Raw genomic sequence first — 12,877 nt, 5'->3', positions numbered from 1 at the left:
CATGGGAACCTCAGCAAAACAACAGCTAAGTTTTGCACACAATGGAAGACTATACAAAGGTGCTTGCATTGTGTTACTCCTGCCTGCCTGTATAAATGTATTTTAATTGCAAACATGTTGTAAAAACAGAAGAATTCTTAAAGCTCTCGGTGGTTCTTGCAAATCCAAAATGTAGGTGCTTATCCCAAAACAGTGTCCCACTCAGAAGAAACGTTAATTTTCTCAGTTGTATCAATAGTTTATTACATACTATCTCATAAAAACATTTTCAACTTTTCCACATATAAACACCGCAAATTGGTACATTTACAAATCTTCAACCGTCCAAATTCATACAAAAAAGAACACTGTGATAGAGCAATACACAAGACGTTCTATTATTACAAGGACTGCATGTACTGTATGTATGCATGTATAAATGTGTGCATGTATTTAAGAATCTATATGCATCTGTCTGTTCTTGTAAAGTCCAAATATTGTAGTCAAATTTTTGCTTTGTTCAAATAATTCAATTGTAAATTAGAACCAATGGAGGCATTGACAAGATAAATATTTTGGATGTTAATCCGATTCAGGCACTGACTGGGTGATCATGATTCAAGCAACCTGACCAACCAATGGGCAATACTGAGAAACAACAGTAATTTACCAGTGTGCATGACTTTTCAAACTAAAACGTTATCTACATTACAGACTGCTTTTCATAGTTGTATTACAGTTAGAGATCAGTATTAACCACAGAACAAGAAGTTGTACCACAAATTCCTAGCTCATCCTAAAACAGTTCATTTTTACTGTGTGAATCCTAACACCAATCACAAAGACACTCCTTATTTTTATTTTTTTGCCTCGACGCCAATTCGAGAAGTGAATCAAAAATGCTTGCGCGCACACACACACACACACACACACACACACATGCAAATAAATTAACATGAAAAAGTAAACAATTTCAAGAACAAAAGAATATTTTTGGCTTTGAGTTTTAAAAGGTGTAAGTAAATGCAAAAATTAATTAGCAGCTTAAATCATGGTACATTCACATGAGTTGTCTACTACTAAATTTAGTGACATAAACAAAGTTGCGCAGTGGCTGATCGTGCAGAATGGAGACCAGTGTTCATCTAAACCAAATAATAATGTGCAATTTCAAAATTCACAATATGACTGAGAAATTGTGCAATCAAAGAAAACCAAAGAACATCCTGTGTCCTTTCAGTGGATTAAAACTTTATGAGCAGTTCTGAACTTCAACAATTCAGACGTCAGGCAGTCCGCTTCTCTTTCCGTTTCTCTTTGCATTGTCGTTTCATCTCAGAATCCCATTAGCGTTGAATGTTGAATTCTCCCAAAATAACACGCAGACTGTCCTTTCTTTGGATATTTTAGCCATATCCAGCTGTCTGCCTGGCCCCTGTGTGTTTTCCTGTGCCTCACTTGGCAGGCTGTCATTTTTCATGCAGCGGTAATTCACAGAGGACTTGAGATGGAAAAAGTTGCTACTTTGCTTCACTGTGTGCAGATCAGACTCTGCAAAGTCACATCTGGTGCAGCATTTCCACCGTCATTTCACTTTGGGCTGGGAACATGCGGTGCAGTCCCAGACGCCGGGGACTGGGGCGAGCTCTGGTAGGTGCGCAGCAGCACTTTGTGCTTTGTGGCGCCCTCTGTGCGACAGCTTTGTTGTTCCACCAGAAACTCTTTGAGTCGGCTGGAGGTGAAGGTGAGCGTTTGTCTCCTCAGCTTCATCAGGTAGGAATCCTGCAGCCAGGCGTGCGTGAAGCAGTCTCGTGTAGTAGGACGGGCCCTGAAAATACACATACAAATACACAGAACTTCACTTTTTTTTTTTTTTTTCTTTCTCAAAGGAAGTGTAAAACCAACTTTTGCCGGTACTGACCATGGGTAACTGCTCAACATCTTCTTGAGAAAGGCAGAGGCACTTTGGGACACATTTGTGTACAGTTTTGCTGGGTCAAACTTCGCCATCAGGATTTTAGATTCGACTTTTAGAGGGTCTTTATCTTCAAAGGGCAGTCGACCACTAAGCCTGGTTGTAAACACAGAAAAAAACTATTAAAATTAAAAATTCACATAATTTGTAAAATATGTCACCTACTTTCACAAAATACTGTTATACAACTTCTTTAAAAGTTAACAAATAAACATGATTTTCTGGGATTAAACTTCAAATTTTCCATCATATATGCAATGCTGATGACTGTGATGATGAATTACAGTGATGTGAAATAAAAAGAAACAAAATGAATTTTGTCGACGTACATAATGTAGATGACAACTCCAATAGTCCAAATATCTGCAGGAGGACCAACCACTTCCCCTTTCACCATCTCAGGAGCTTGGGTCATGTGTGTGCACAGTGAGAGTAACGAAAAAGTTAGAAAAGTATGGATCAGTGTAGCCAAACGTTGCGCGATGACAGCTTAAAGAATAAAACTCAGGAGATAGACACAAAATAACAAGTAAACATCAACAAACCAGTCATTAAAAGTTCTTGTCCTCACCCATGTACTCCAGTGTTCCTGCTTCTGAGTCCCCGTGTTTGAGGCTGAGAGGGTTGAAGCTCTGAGCGCTCCCAAAGTCCACAATCTTGATGGCGTTGAGGTTGGTCACCATGATGTTGTCCGGCTTAAGGTCGAGGTGGAGGACGCGCCGATTGTGGAGGTACTCGACTCCCTGGAGGATCTGGACCAGGTAACCCACCACGTCGTCCTCGGAGTAGCGGAACCTTAGGTGGACCAAAATACAGCTTTAACTGATGTGCAACTTTTGAGAGTTGATTTTATTCATTTTAAAAAGGATATTTAACTCATAAGAGTCTAAAAGAGTGCATCCTACCTGTCCACGAGGCTGTACAGCAGCTCTTTGCCGGTGCAGTACTCCGCCACCAGCACCAGGTACCGCGGTGTGACGTAGGCTTCGTGTAGAGCCATGACCTTTTCACTGTGAAGAGATTTCAGGATCTCGTACTCCTTCAGGACTTCCTGCTTGTTCTCCTGACTGTAGGGAATGATCTTCGCCATGTACATTTTGCCTGTTGCGTTCTTTCTGCACTCGCGGATCACTCCAAATCGACCCCTGGCAAAAAACAAAAAACAAAAAAACAATGTATAATATGAGCCACAGCTTAGCAACATTAGGTTTCTTTTTGCACTGATATTTGGTTTAAGTTAAATTAATCCATTGTAAAGTCACAAAAAATCCATAAATATTTCCCAGAGTACCTTGCTTTCTCTTCCAGGAAAGTGTAGGGTTTCTGTGGAACCCCCTGTCGTAGAACGGTGGAGGTCATAGTGTGTCCAGATGGGGTGCCTCTGGTGGGGGTACTGGCCCCTTCACCGATGGGGCTCAGGCTGGACGCCTGGAGCACTTGTGGGGCAAAGGAGACGGGAGTTGGGGCCACACGAGCAGTGACCGTGGTGGTGGGGACATACATGGGCACAGACGCCACTGCTGGTTTTGTGGGGTTTGAAGGTGGTGTTACAAGAGGAGGTGGGGGTGATATGGGTGGGGTCTGGGTCATAGGGGTCACCACGTTTATTGGACTCTGGGGTTTGGGTAGGACAAAGGGTGGAGGTGCTTTGACTGTGGGTGAAGAGGGAAGATTGGAGCTCATTTTTTGAGCCTCCTCGGGCGTCGCGCCCACAGATGGTGATGAAGGATTTGTTGTAGGACTGAAAGGCAGAGAGGACGGACGGGCGGGCGTGACCACCATTTTGGATGGGGACGTAGTCAGAAGTGGGAGCGCAACAGGGGCGGCTGAATCTTTTGCAGAGGTGGAGGTGAAGGTGATGGTGGAGACAGTTATCCTGGGAGTGCTGTTCTGGACCGCTTTGAGTGAAGGCATGGTGACTGAAGAGGTGACAACCGGTTCAGGTGGGTTTGGGACAGTCTTCACAACGGCAACAGCGGGTGACGCGCCTTCAGCTGGGAAAGCGACAAATGAAATGTTTTAAATAAAACCAGTCAAAATACTGCTCAAACTCCAGATGCTCATTTGAAAATCTACTCAGGGCACATCCTCTTAGAAAAGGTTGACAGTGTATAAAATACCTGTTGGGTCCAGGCGGACTGGAGCTGAGCAGTTGCTGTACGGTCCCTGTCCAGCCTTATTGACACAGGAGACACGGAACTTAAAGGTGCCATCTGGTGGCAGGTTTGTGACATTGTAGTAGCAATCAACAACTCCAGTCGCTACGGTCATCCACTTAGATTCTCCTGCAGAGACGAGGGGAAAGACGGGAGCATGTGTGATGTTGCTGTGAGCTTCATAGACAGAGAATGGTGTGTACACAGAAACCAAATGCTGTGCACATATTATATTACAATATAGTATATATTAAGATATGCATATTGGATTTTTATTAATGTAAAGTGACATTATGCTGAGGAGAAAGATGAGTCTTGAAGAAAAAAAAAGTAAACAGTGAACAGAAGCTTGAAAATAAACCCTGATCAAGTGTTTTAATGTTAAATGACTTGTAGTTCTCATAAGCAACACTAGATGGAGGTGTTGTCAAACTAATAATGACTGATGCACATGGGAAAAAAAACAAAAGCTTCAAATGATAATTTCAAAATGTTCTGTATACAAAAACAAGTTAATGCTCAGTTTGCCTGCTGACAAATGATTTGTCATAGCATCTTATTTCATATGCAGGCGTGATGAAACAGACCTGAATTAAAATGTAAATCAGGTAATGACGCACGACTCAGAGTACCTACATCAGTGTTGCCTGACAGAGATCTGATTGTGAATGCAGCTACAAGGCGATACATGCCAGAATAAATTTATCAGACAATAAAGGTCAATAAATATTCATGAACTCTGAGTCTGCTACTCCAATTTTATTTTTCATCCACCACATTATGAGATAATGATGATTCATCATGCATAATGACAAAAAGCTTTGAGATCAGCACTGGTACAGTCACTATTCCTTCGTGCACCGACTCATTTTCTCTGTCTAAGTAGCGTCTGTGGGATTGGAAAACTTATTTTCCTGAGCATTCTCCACACACACAGTAAAAAAGCCAAATATTGTCTCAGCTTTTCAAACACTGCTTCCTCCTTGGAGATTGAATCCTTTAGTTTAATTTCATTTTCACTCCTGTGGCTACACCACATCACACTGACTTTTACATAAAAGGATTGTAGTTTGAAAACAACCCAAATGACCTACAGGCCAGGTAAAAATAAAACATTTCACAGCTTATTTTAAAAAGGAAATCAGGATATTTATTTGGATGAGCTAAGGGAATTTATCAATACTCACTCACCTTCTGTTTTTCTTTCTAGTGTGTAGGTGCATGGGGACTTGGTGTCTGCTGGCTTCCAGAGCACCAGGGCCGTGTTGTTATAAGTCTGGGGGACTTCAGGGGTCCCCGGCCGTTTTGGGACACCTTTATAACGAGGTAAAAGAGAGGGTTGGGAAAGGAGGAGAGTGAAAAAGAACAAATGAGATCAGTGTACAAAGCTCTATTTTTGTGTGGTTTCAGTGGCTTATGTGCACAGCTGTGTCTCTCTATGCGAGCGTGTGTGGGCAAGATTGAGCTGTACCCTGTACAGGCTTTCACAAAAGGTGATGTTACATATTTAAAGTGGAAATTCATACATTTCTTTTTATTCCAATGTTACTGATCCCAGAGCTAATTGGTGTTGTTTTAACAGCCACTCCTACAGGCCAACACTCAATCATCAATACCCTGATCTGTTTTGTTTGTTGATAATGTTTGACTTCCTGTCGTTCGGGTCTCTGTTTAATCAGAGCTTTTCATGCTTAATGTTCAGTTTTTCCTCTATTTTCTGCCAGATGTTGATGTCTTATTAGACACTTTAGAATAACATGAATTATGTATAGTTTACATTACAACTACTACAATCGGTGATGGTGTATGATCATTTATTTATATGAAATTGTCAGAAAAAAAAAGACAAGATGTTCCTTTTGACAAACCCAGGGTACAAAAAGGAGCCAGGCAACGCTTCAAATTTTGTTGTTAAACCAAACCAAAGGTGACACAGCTCTTGCCGTTCCTGTATCTCACAATGCATTTCCCATTAAGGCTGTGCACTGGCATGGACGGTTGAGCCAGTGCTTCTGGCAAGATCAGCTGTCTGAAATATTTTTCACACTGCAAACAGATTATCAAGGGAAGACAAATAGCATCAGCGGTCGAGATAGGTAATACTACATGTACAAAGCTGTAAGAAAATAAAGTTCAAATGTGATTGACTGCCTCTGACATCTAAGAAATGTATTTTCCACTGAGGCATCAAAAGTCTTATTATTTGTGTTGCATTTGTGAGCGGCATCGGCCGTGTCGAAGCTCCGTTGTTCTCATTACACGCTATTTGTGTGAAGGCATGACCGGAGTCTTGAATATGACCTGACACAGCCAATTTTAAAAACGCAACATCTACCAATTTGCAGGAAGTATCATTTGTTCCTATTACATGATGAATATGAGAGAAGTGAAAAAAATCCATTTAGTTAATCTACTGTAAAATGAATCTGCTGACATTAATATTCATTTCAATTGTATTAATATTCATACCATTCTCCCTGCAATTAAGATTCAATTATGTAAAATACATCACATTATGAAGATAATTACTGTATGCCCATGAAAGACAAAGGAGCAGATGTACCTCTACTAAGAGAGGAACCCGTTTTATAAAACAACAGATGAACTGCTAAACTAACTATAGGCTAAACAAGCTACTTACACGCTATGGAGAGTGTACAGGAGGTGGTGATGGTAGCTATGGGGTTGGTAGCTACACACTCATAAATTCCAGCGTCCCTCCGACTGGACTTCATGATCATAAGAAGCTGCCTGCCATCTGGGTGGGAGACCAGGCTGATTCTGTCATCCACCTCCAGCGGTTTCCGATCTGGAATACACACACACACACACACACACACACAAAGAAAAAGTAACTGTGCAGCAGCTTCTGGATTAAAACCAAAATAAAGCCAAACAGTTGTACGACACCTTTCATCCATGTGATTTCTGGATGCGGGCTTCCGGCTGGAAGGCAGCTGAGAGTTACAGTTTCCCCCTCCAATAAGATGTGGTCTCTCAGTTTGATGTGGAACACCGGAGCAAAATCCGAAGCGGAGCGGATAAACTGCTGGCTTTTTGATAAACCCTCCTCCTTGGAGACGGATGAGGGCAGATCGGGTTGGGAAGGCGTTTTGTCTTTCTTGCCCCTTGTCAAACCCCACCTGTCCCACCGTGATCGCCTGTCGCTCTCCGATGCCTTTTCGGAATGGATGCTAGACGTGGATTCTATCGATTCCTTGGACGCACCGGCACCGGTTTGTTTTGCGAGCTGATTCTCAGGGATGCCCATTCCTTTGAGCCCACGCCCCTCTGACTGGGTATGACGGTGGCGAGTAAACAGGGGTGTCCTCTTCCCCTCTGCGTCTCCTTGTCTCTCCTCGGACTGACTGCGGATTTTTGTGGATATTTCTGCCACTTTGTTCTCGAACTTGTGCCGCATTGCCAGGACAGGGGAATCTGTGACTTTCTTTAGATCCTTTTGCACCAGCTCTTTCTGACTTCCCCCAACATTTTTATCTTTTCTCTCCTCTGACTGGGTCCTGATTTTGGCAGAGATTCCAGCCACTTTGGACTCAAACTTGCGTCTCATGGCAGAAACCGATGACTCCTCGGCTTTTCTTTGCTCTCTCTCCTCGAGCTGCCTCTGTGCCCCTGCGCTGTTCAGCTCCTTTGTGTCCAGGGACTTACTGCGACCAATAGCCCATGAAACCCTCTTGCTTACAGCAGATTCCTGCACATTCTGATGCTTTTCCTCCTTTGGCTTATCACCCTTCTTATCAACAGATGCTGACCTTTTGCTCCGCAACGACAACCTCCCGATTATTCCCAGACCCGTTTCCTTATCTTCTCCTCTTAAATCTTGAACAGATTTAGATCTCTCCTGTAGTCCCTTGGATACCATCTCAAGAGGTGCCCCCCTTGGACCCGGCCTGTAAACCTCTTCGCCCCCCTCGACTGCCTTCCGGCTTAGTACCGGGGACTTCTCTTCTGATTTATTTCTGGTCAGTTTTCGGAGTCCCCGGGTCAAAGACGACTCCCGTTTCTTGAACCTGGCTTCAAAGACCTCTTCTGAGTCGATGTCTTTGATGTCTGATCTAAGCACAGGCTGGCGGGGGCTGGCAGGAAGATCAGGATTTGATGATGTGGAAACAGAACCAGGGGATCGGTCGGCAGTTGCTACTTTGGCAAATACTGCTGGATGTTCAGGTAACGTAGGGGTATCTGCGCCCTTCGTACCGCTTGGCTTGGCTGTAGCTGAAGGGTCTTTGGATTGGGCCTTGTCAGATGTTTGAACTGGCCCTGCAACAGCTTGAATGACACTTGCATATGCAGATGACGGTTTACTATTTTGTGGTGTTTCTCCCTTCACATCCTTTTCATAAATATGTAACTGCTGATTTTCCTTCCTCTCTTCTTCTTCATCATCTTCCTCTATCACAATTATAGGAGTAATTACAGAGGGTGATCTAGACTCGAGTTCTACTTTATCTGCCACTTCTAACTGGTTTTTGGTCCTTTTCTCTGTTATCCCATCCATGTCCTCGTGTACTTTCACAATGCTCTGCTTTTGCTGTTGGTCCCCTCCTGGTGTTGGGAGTACAAAGGAAGTCCTCATTGTGGGGGAGGTACATGTAGACTCCAGTGTTGTTAGCTCAGTTAGTGCCGACATTGAGGTTGCCTCCTGGAGCTTTTTCCCTTCAATGCTCTCATTGCTCACAGACGGGATCTCTAATGGTGCTCCAAACCTGCGGTGCAGCGGCATGGGTTCAGAATCCCCCTGACTGAAGGAGGCGCTTTTGCGAAAAACTTTGGTCTTTGGCATGTCCTCTCCAGGACTATCAGAAGACGCTGCTCTGGTGACTGTCGACGGCCCTGCTCTGGATCTCCTCAGATTTCTATCCAGAGACCTTGTCTGCCTCTCATCTTCCATGCCCAGTGTTTCAAACAAGGGCCCTCGCAGGCCGCTCATCTTCTTGTCCACGCTTCCTCCCCTGAGCAGCCGCTGTCTCATCAGTTCGAGTTTTAGGGCATAATCCTCCTGGCTTAACTTCGCTGCCCCGGGGCTTGGGCTGCGATTGGGTAGCTCCATAGAAACAGCCTTTTTCAGGCTCTTGTTACTTGCCTCTGAAGCCTCATTGACATTTCCCTCCTCTGGGTCAATGTGGAGAAGCAGTGCTGAATCAGCAGAGCTTCCTCTCCTCATGGTCGCCCTCCTCGCTCTTGTATCTGATTCGTCAGACTCCAGACTTGATCCTTTTTTAAGGGGAACTCGTTTTGTCTTTTCCACTTTTTCTCCATTTGGGGCTTCCTCTTCATCTTTCAACCCTTTACCAGCCCCTCTTGCACTTGCTAACTCAATATTTTTCTTTGTCCCGTCTGCAAGCACACTGGGCCATCCAGTGACATCTTCGTCACCTGGGATCTCGTTAAGGGAGACCCTTGAACCAGAAAAGACCATGGACAGTGGCATGGGAATGAAGGGAAGCTCATCCACATCTGCATCTGAGTCAGAGGAGGAGGAAAGCTGTGGGGAGCCGTCTTTTAAATGCCGGGCCACAGCTATGGAGACGTGGCTGTATGAGTCATTCAGGAGCTCTGGGATGGACCGCATAATCATCTTGGCTTTGTAGCTGATAAGGGAACGCTGAAGAAAAAGAAAAAAAAAAAGGCAACAGAGGCGTTTAATTCTTTATTTCATACTGAAAAGAGTTTACAATCATTGTTATGAAGAATATGGGTTATCTGACCAGCAACCTCTCTTCATATGTGAAGATAGCCTCACATTAGTTAGTCCTGCCACCTTTGAAGGTTTAATTTAGGTCTTTAATTTAATCCTGGACCATTTCCAATCTTCCTTTAGGAAATCTGTTCATTTAAAGTATGATTATATTTTATATTTAGAGTATGGTGAAAGAAGGACTGTTCTTAACTATGTCTGAGAAATCCAATGTGACTTATTATGGTATAAAAAGCCTTTAACTTTAATCTAGTTCTAGAGGAGTCAGCCCTGAGAGTCTTTATGTGTCTCAGTCTCTTATTTCCACAAATTAAATGTGTGTTTACAAATAAGTCATCTACAGTGCCTTACCTGCCACCGCCTTCTAGACAAGACTTGTTTTAGCAAAGCTGTGCTGATGCTCTTGTTCGTTGGCGACTGCGGGACAAAAAAAAGAGGGGTGTCATTATTAACCTTAGTGGAGATATAAATAGAAACCCCATGACACACTGAAGAGTTTGAGGCTGTGTGACCTATTTTTCTAAATGATGGCTCACCTTGAACCAAGGATGACGAAGGCACTCAATGGCACTGGGCCTCCTAGGAGAGGGAAAATATGCAAATGACGAAGCCGCATACGACAGTTCAAACGCTGCTAAAACCGACAAACAATAGGACAGAGTCATCGGGATGCTTACAGTCTGTCCACCACCAGAAGTTTGATGACAAATCCCTTTGCTTCTTTGCAGAGGTCAGAAAACATGCTCTCCTCAAACGCCACGTTGTAGTTGCGGATGTTTAACGCGGTGGCTCTGTCGTTCTCCCCGGCAAAAGGAGACACACCAGTCAGACTGAAATAAATAAAGAAAAGAAAAGAAATCATTCTTTGATTTTGGTGATGCTGAAACTATAAAAAAAAAAATACACACTATGTGGCAAAATACTATATAACATACCAGAGGTAAGTGATGACACCAACAGGCCTGTGGGTGAGCGGGACAGATGAAGAACACGTGAATATTCAGGAACAACACAGACAGTCAGATTTGATTCAGTTGCAGATAACAAGGCAGTGCCTGGAGCGTGTAGTCACTTCTTAACACTGGAGAACAGGTGGCTCACCATATGTCTGTTGCCGTGGAGACGGGAGTTTGATTAACAATCTCTGGAGCAACATATTCTGGCGTGCCGTATTTGCAGTAGTACCCCTCTGAAGTCTCCAATTTTATGGCATTTCCAAAGTCACAAATGCGGATCTGGTCACTCCCGGGACTTGCCATTAGAATATTTTCTGGCTAGAAGAGGGTGTACCCAGAAACAACAATGTTAGTTACTTATAAAAGAATGAAAATATGAATGTGAACAATCTTGATAGAATACATTTGATACAGAAGCAGCGGTGACACCTTTATATCAAGGTGGGCAATGTTTTTTTGGTGAAGATAACGAAGACCCTCCAAAAGCTGCTGAACACTACAACGGATCTGTGGAGAAAACATAAGGGAACGAACTTAAAAGTCATGTTACATAATGATGGCGCAGTGCAGTCAGAGGAAGCACACAAACCTCCAGCTCCATGACTGTTGTTTTTTTGGCCATTCTTTCCAGAAACTCCTCGTGACATCTTCGCGCAAGAGTTGAGGAAAAAAAAAAATAAGAAAAAAAAAAAGAAAAGACAAAGCGAGGAACTTGACTGCACAATTCAAACGGGAGGTGCATGAGAAATGAATTATAAATGAGCAAAACTCCCACACATCCCGTCTCTTGCTAATTCCACTCATCGGCGATGAGTCGGAGAGAAAAAGATGTGCTGCGTTACATTCATGCCTCCAGGGAACTGCAGGAGACATTAGGATTAATGCTTTGGATCTGTAGTGTCCTTGAGATACATTTAAGTGCACTTTTGGTCGACAGTGAAGCAGATTAAATTTGAAACAGTGCTGCAGGAGAGGTAGTGTGTTTGCCCTCATTGATAATTCGTATTGTTTGTTCTGTTGCAATCCTATGTCAGAGGATAATTAATTAAAGTACAACAACAGCTGAAAATTAGATTGCACTAAAAGGATACAACTCTGTGATGAGCACCACCACGTCCTTCTTCTCAAAGGCGTCATGGAAGTAGAGAATCCTCTCGTTGTCCAGCTCAGACAGCAGCTCCATCTCTCTAAGGGCCAAGGCTTTCCTCTTTCCTCGCGCAGAAATGAACTTGGCAGCGAACTCAGCCTTTCCCTTCTTCTCCTTCACTCTCTTCACATAGGAGAAGGCGCCCCTGCACAGTCACATAGCGATGACATTATGGGTTTAGGCTTATTCTATTTAACTGTCAAATGTACAAAAAGGAATGTGATACAGGACAAGACATTAACAGCCTGCCTCTTTTTTTTTTATGATCATACCGGTTTGATGATCAAAACATAAGCATTGTTATATTCATGGAAGAAATAACAGCCATTCCTTTGGGGGGGTACACCTGTACATCACTGTAGCAAGGTGAACAGTTCAACCACTAGAGATCAGCAGAAACAGAAATGCCATTTTTAAGGGAATTAAGTTACTTTTTGGGTGCAATCTCTGTGTTGGCACCCTCTTTGTCATGACATAGCCCGTAACAGCGGAAACAATTAGCCTTTAATTTTAAAAGGAAAACAAGGAAACAGGGAAAAACAAAATCTCAAGGGTGGATCTTTGTAATTCAGTTACACAGATCCACAGTGTGTAATTAGCACTACTACAGAAGCATAGGGAGACAAAAAGGAGGCATCGCCGTTGTATGTCATTGTATTTCATCCTGCTTGGGTGAAGGAGAGAAAATCTGAATCCGACTTCCCTTTCTGAGACGGCTGCTCCGTTTAATGACCGTCTCTCACCGGCTGTTGGGAAACACATTTCCTTGTCTGTCTGCCTGTTTAGCCGTTCTGATTGCTCTACAATTCACAGTGAATGCCTGTCCCCACCAAGTCACAGCAAAACAAATCATCTGTCGGCTAATGTATTCACTCCACTCGGGCTGGTGACTCATCTGTTGTTACTGTCTACTGTTGTTAAGCAGGTGTGACACCCCCCCCCCCC

The 12,877-nt window shown here is 43.4% G+C and overlaps 1 protein-coding gene across 1 annotated transcript in view; it reads right to left on the bottom strand.

Annotated features, from left to right (window-relative positions):
- Positions 1-213: 213 nt before the first annotated feature.
- Positions 214-12,877, bottom strand: part of spega (striated muscle enriched protein kinase a) — a 44,146-nt gene continuing 31,482 nt past the window's right edge. The window contains 18 exon segments of the mRNA XM_087177697.1: positions 214-1,807; positions 1,901-2,050; positions 2,284-2,359; positions 2,526-2,749; positions 2,860-3,099; positions 3,246-3,948; positions 4,075-4,239; positions 5,302-5,424; positions 6,752-6,919; positions 7,021-9,736; positions 10,181-10,246; positions 10,366-10,408; positions 10,507-10,659; positions 10,765-10,791; positions 10,931-11,103; positions 11,215-11,292; positions 11,375-11,432; positions 11,877-12,077. Of these exon segments, the coding sequence (XP_087033823.1) occupies positions 1,570-1,807; positions 1,901-2,050; positions 2,284-2,359; positions 2,526-2,749; positions 2,860-3,099; positions 3,246-3,948; positions 4,075-4,239; positions 5,302-5,424; positions 6,752-6,919; positions 7,021-9,736; positions 10,181-10,246; positions 10,366-10,408; positions 10,507-10,659; positions 10,765-10,791; positions 10,931-11,103; positions 11,215-11,292; positions 11,375-11,432; positions 11,877-12,077 (5,602 nt within the window). The 3' untranslated portion in view covers positions 214-1,569.

Source organism: Seriola lalandi, unplaced genomic scaffold (genome assembly GCF_002814215.2).
Source record: "Seriola lalandi dorsalis isolate HSWRI2012SDOR001 ecotype SW California unplaced genomic scaffold, Sedor1 jcf7180002054630, whole genome shotgun sequence".
Lineage (NCBI taxonomy): Eukaryota > Metazoa > Chordata > Actinopteri > Carangiformes > Carangidae > Seriola > Seriola lalandi.
Note: the sequence above shows the minus strand (reverse complement) of the source record. Positions and strands in the feature narration are given on the sequence as shown.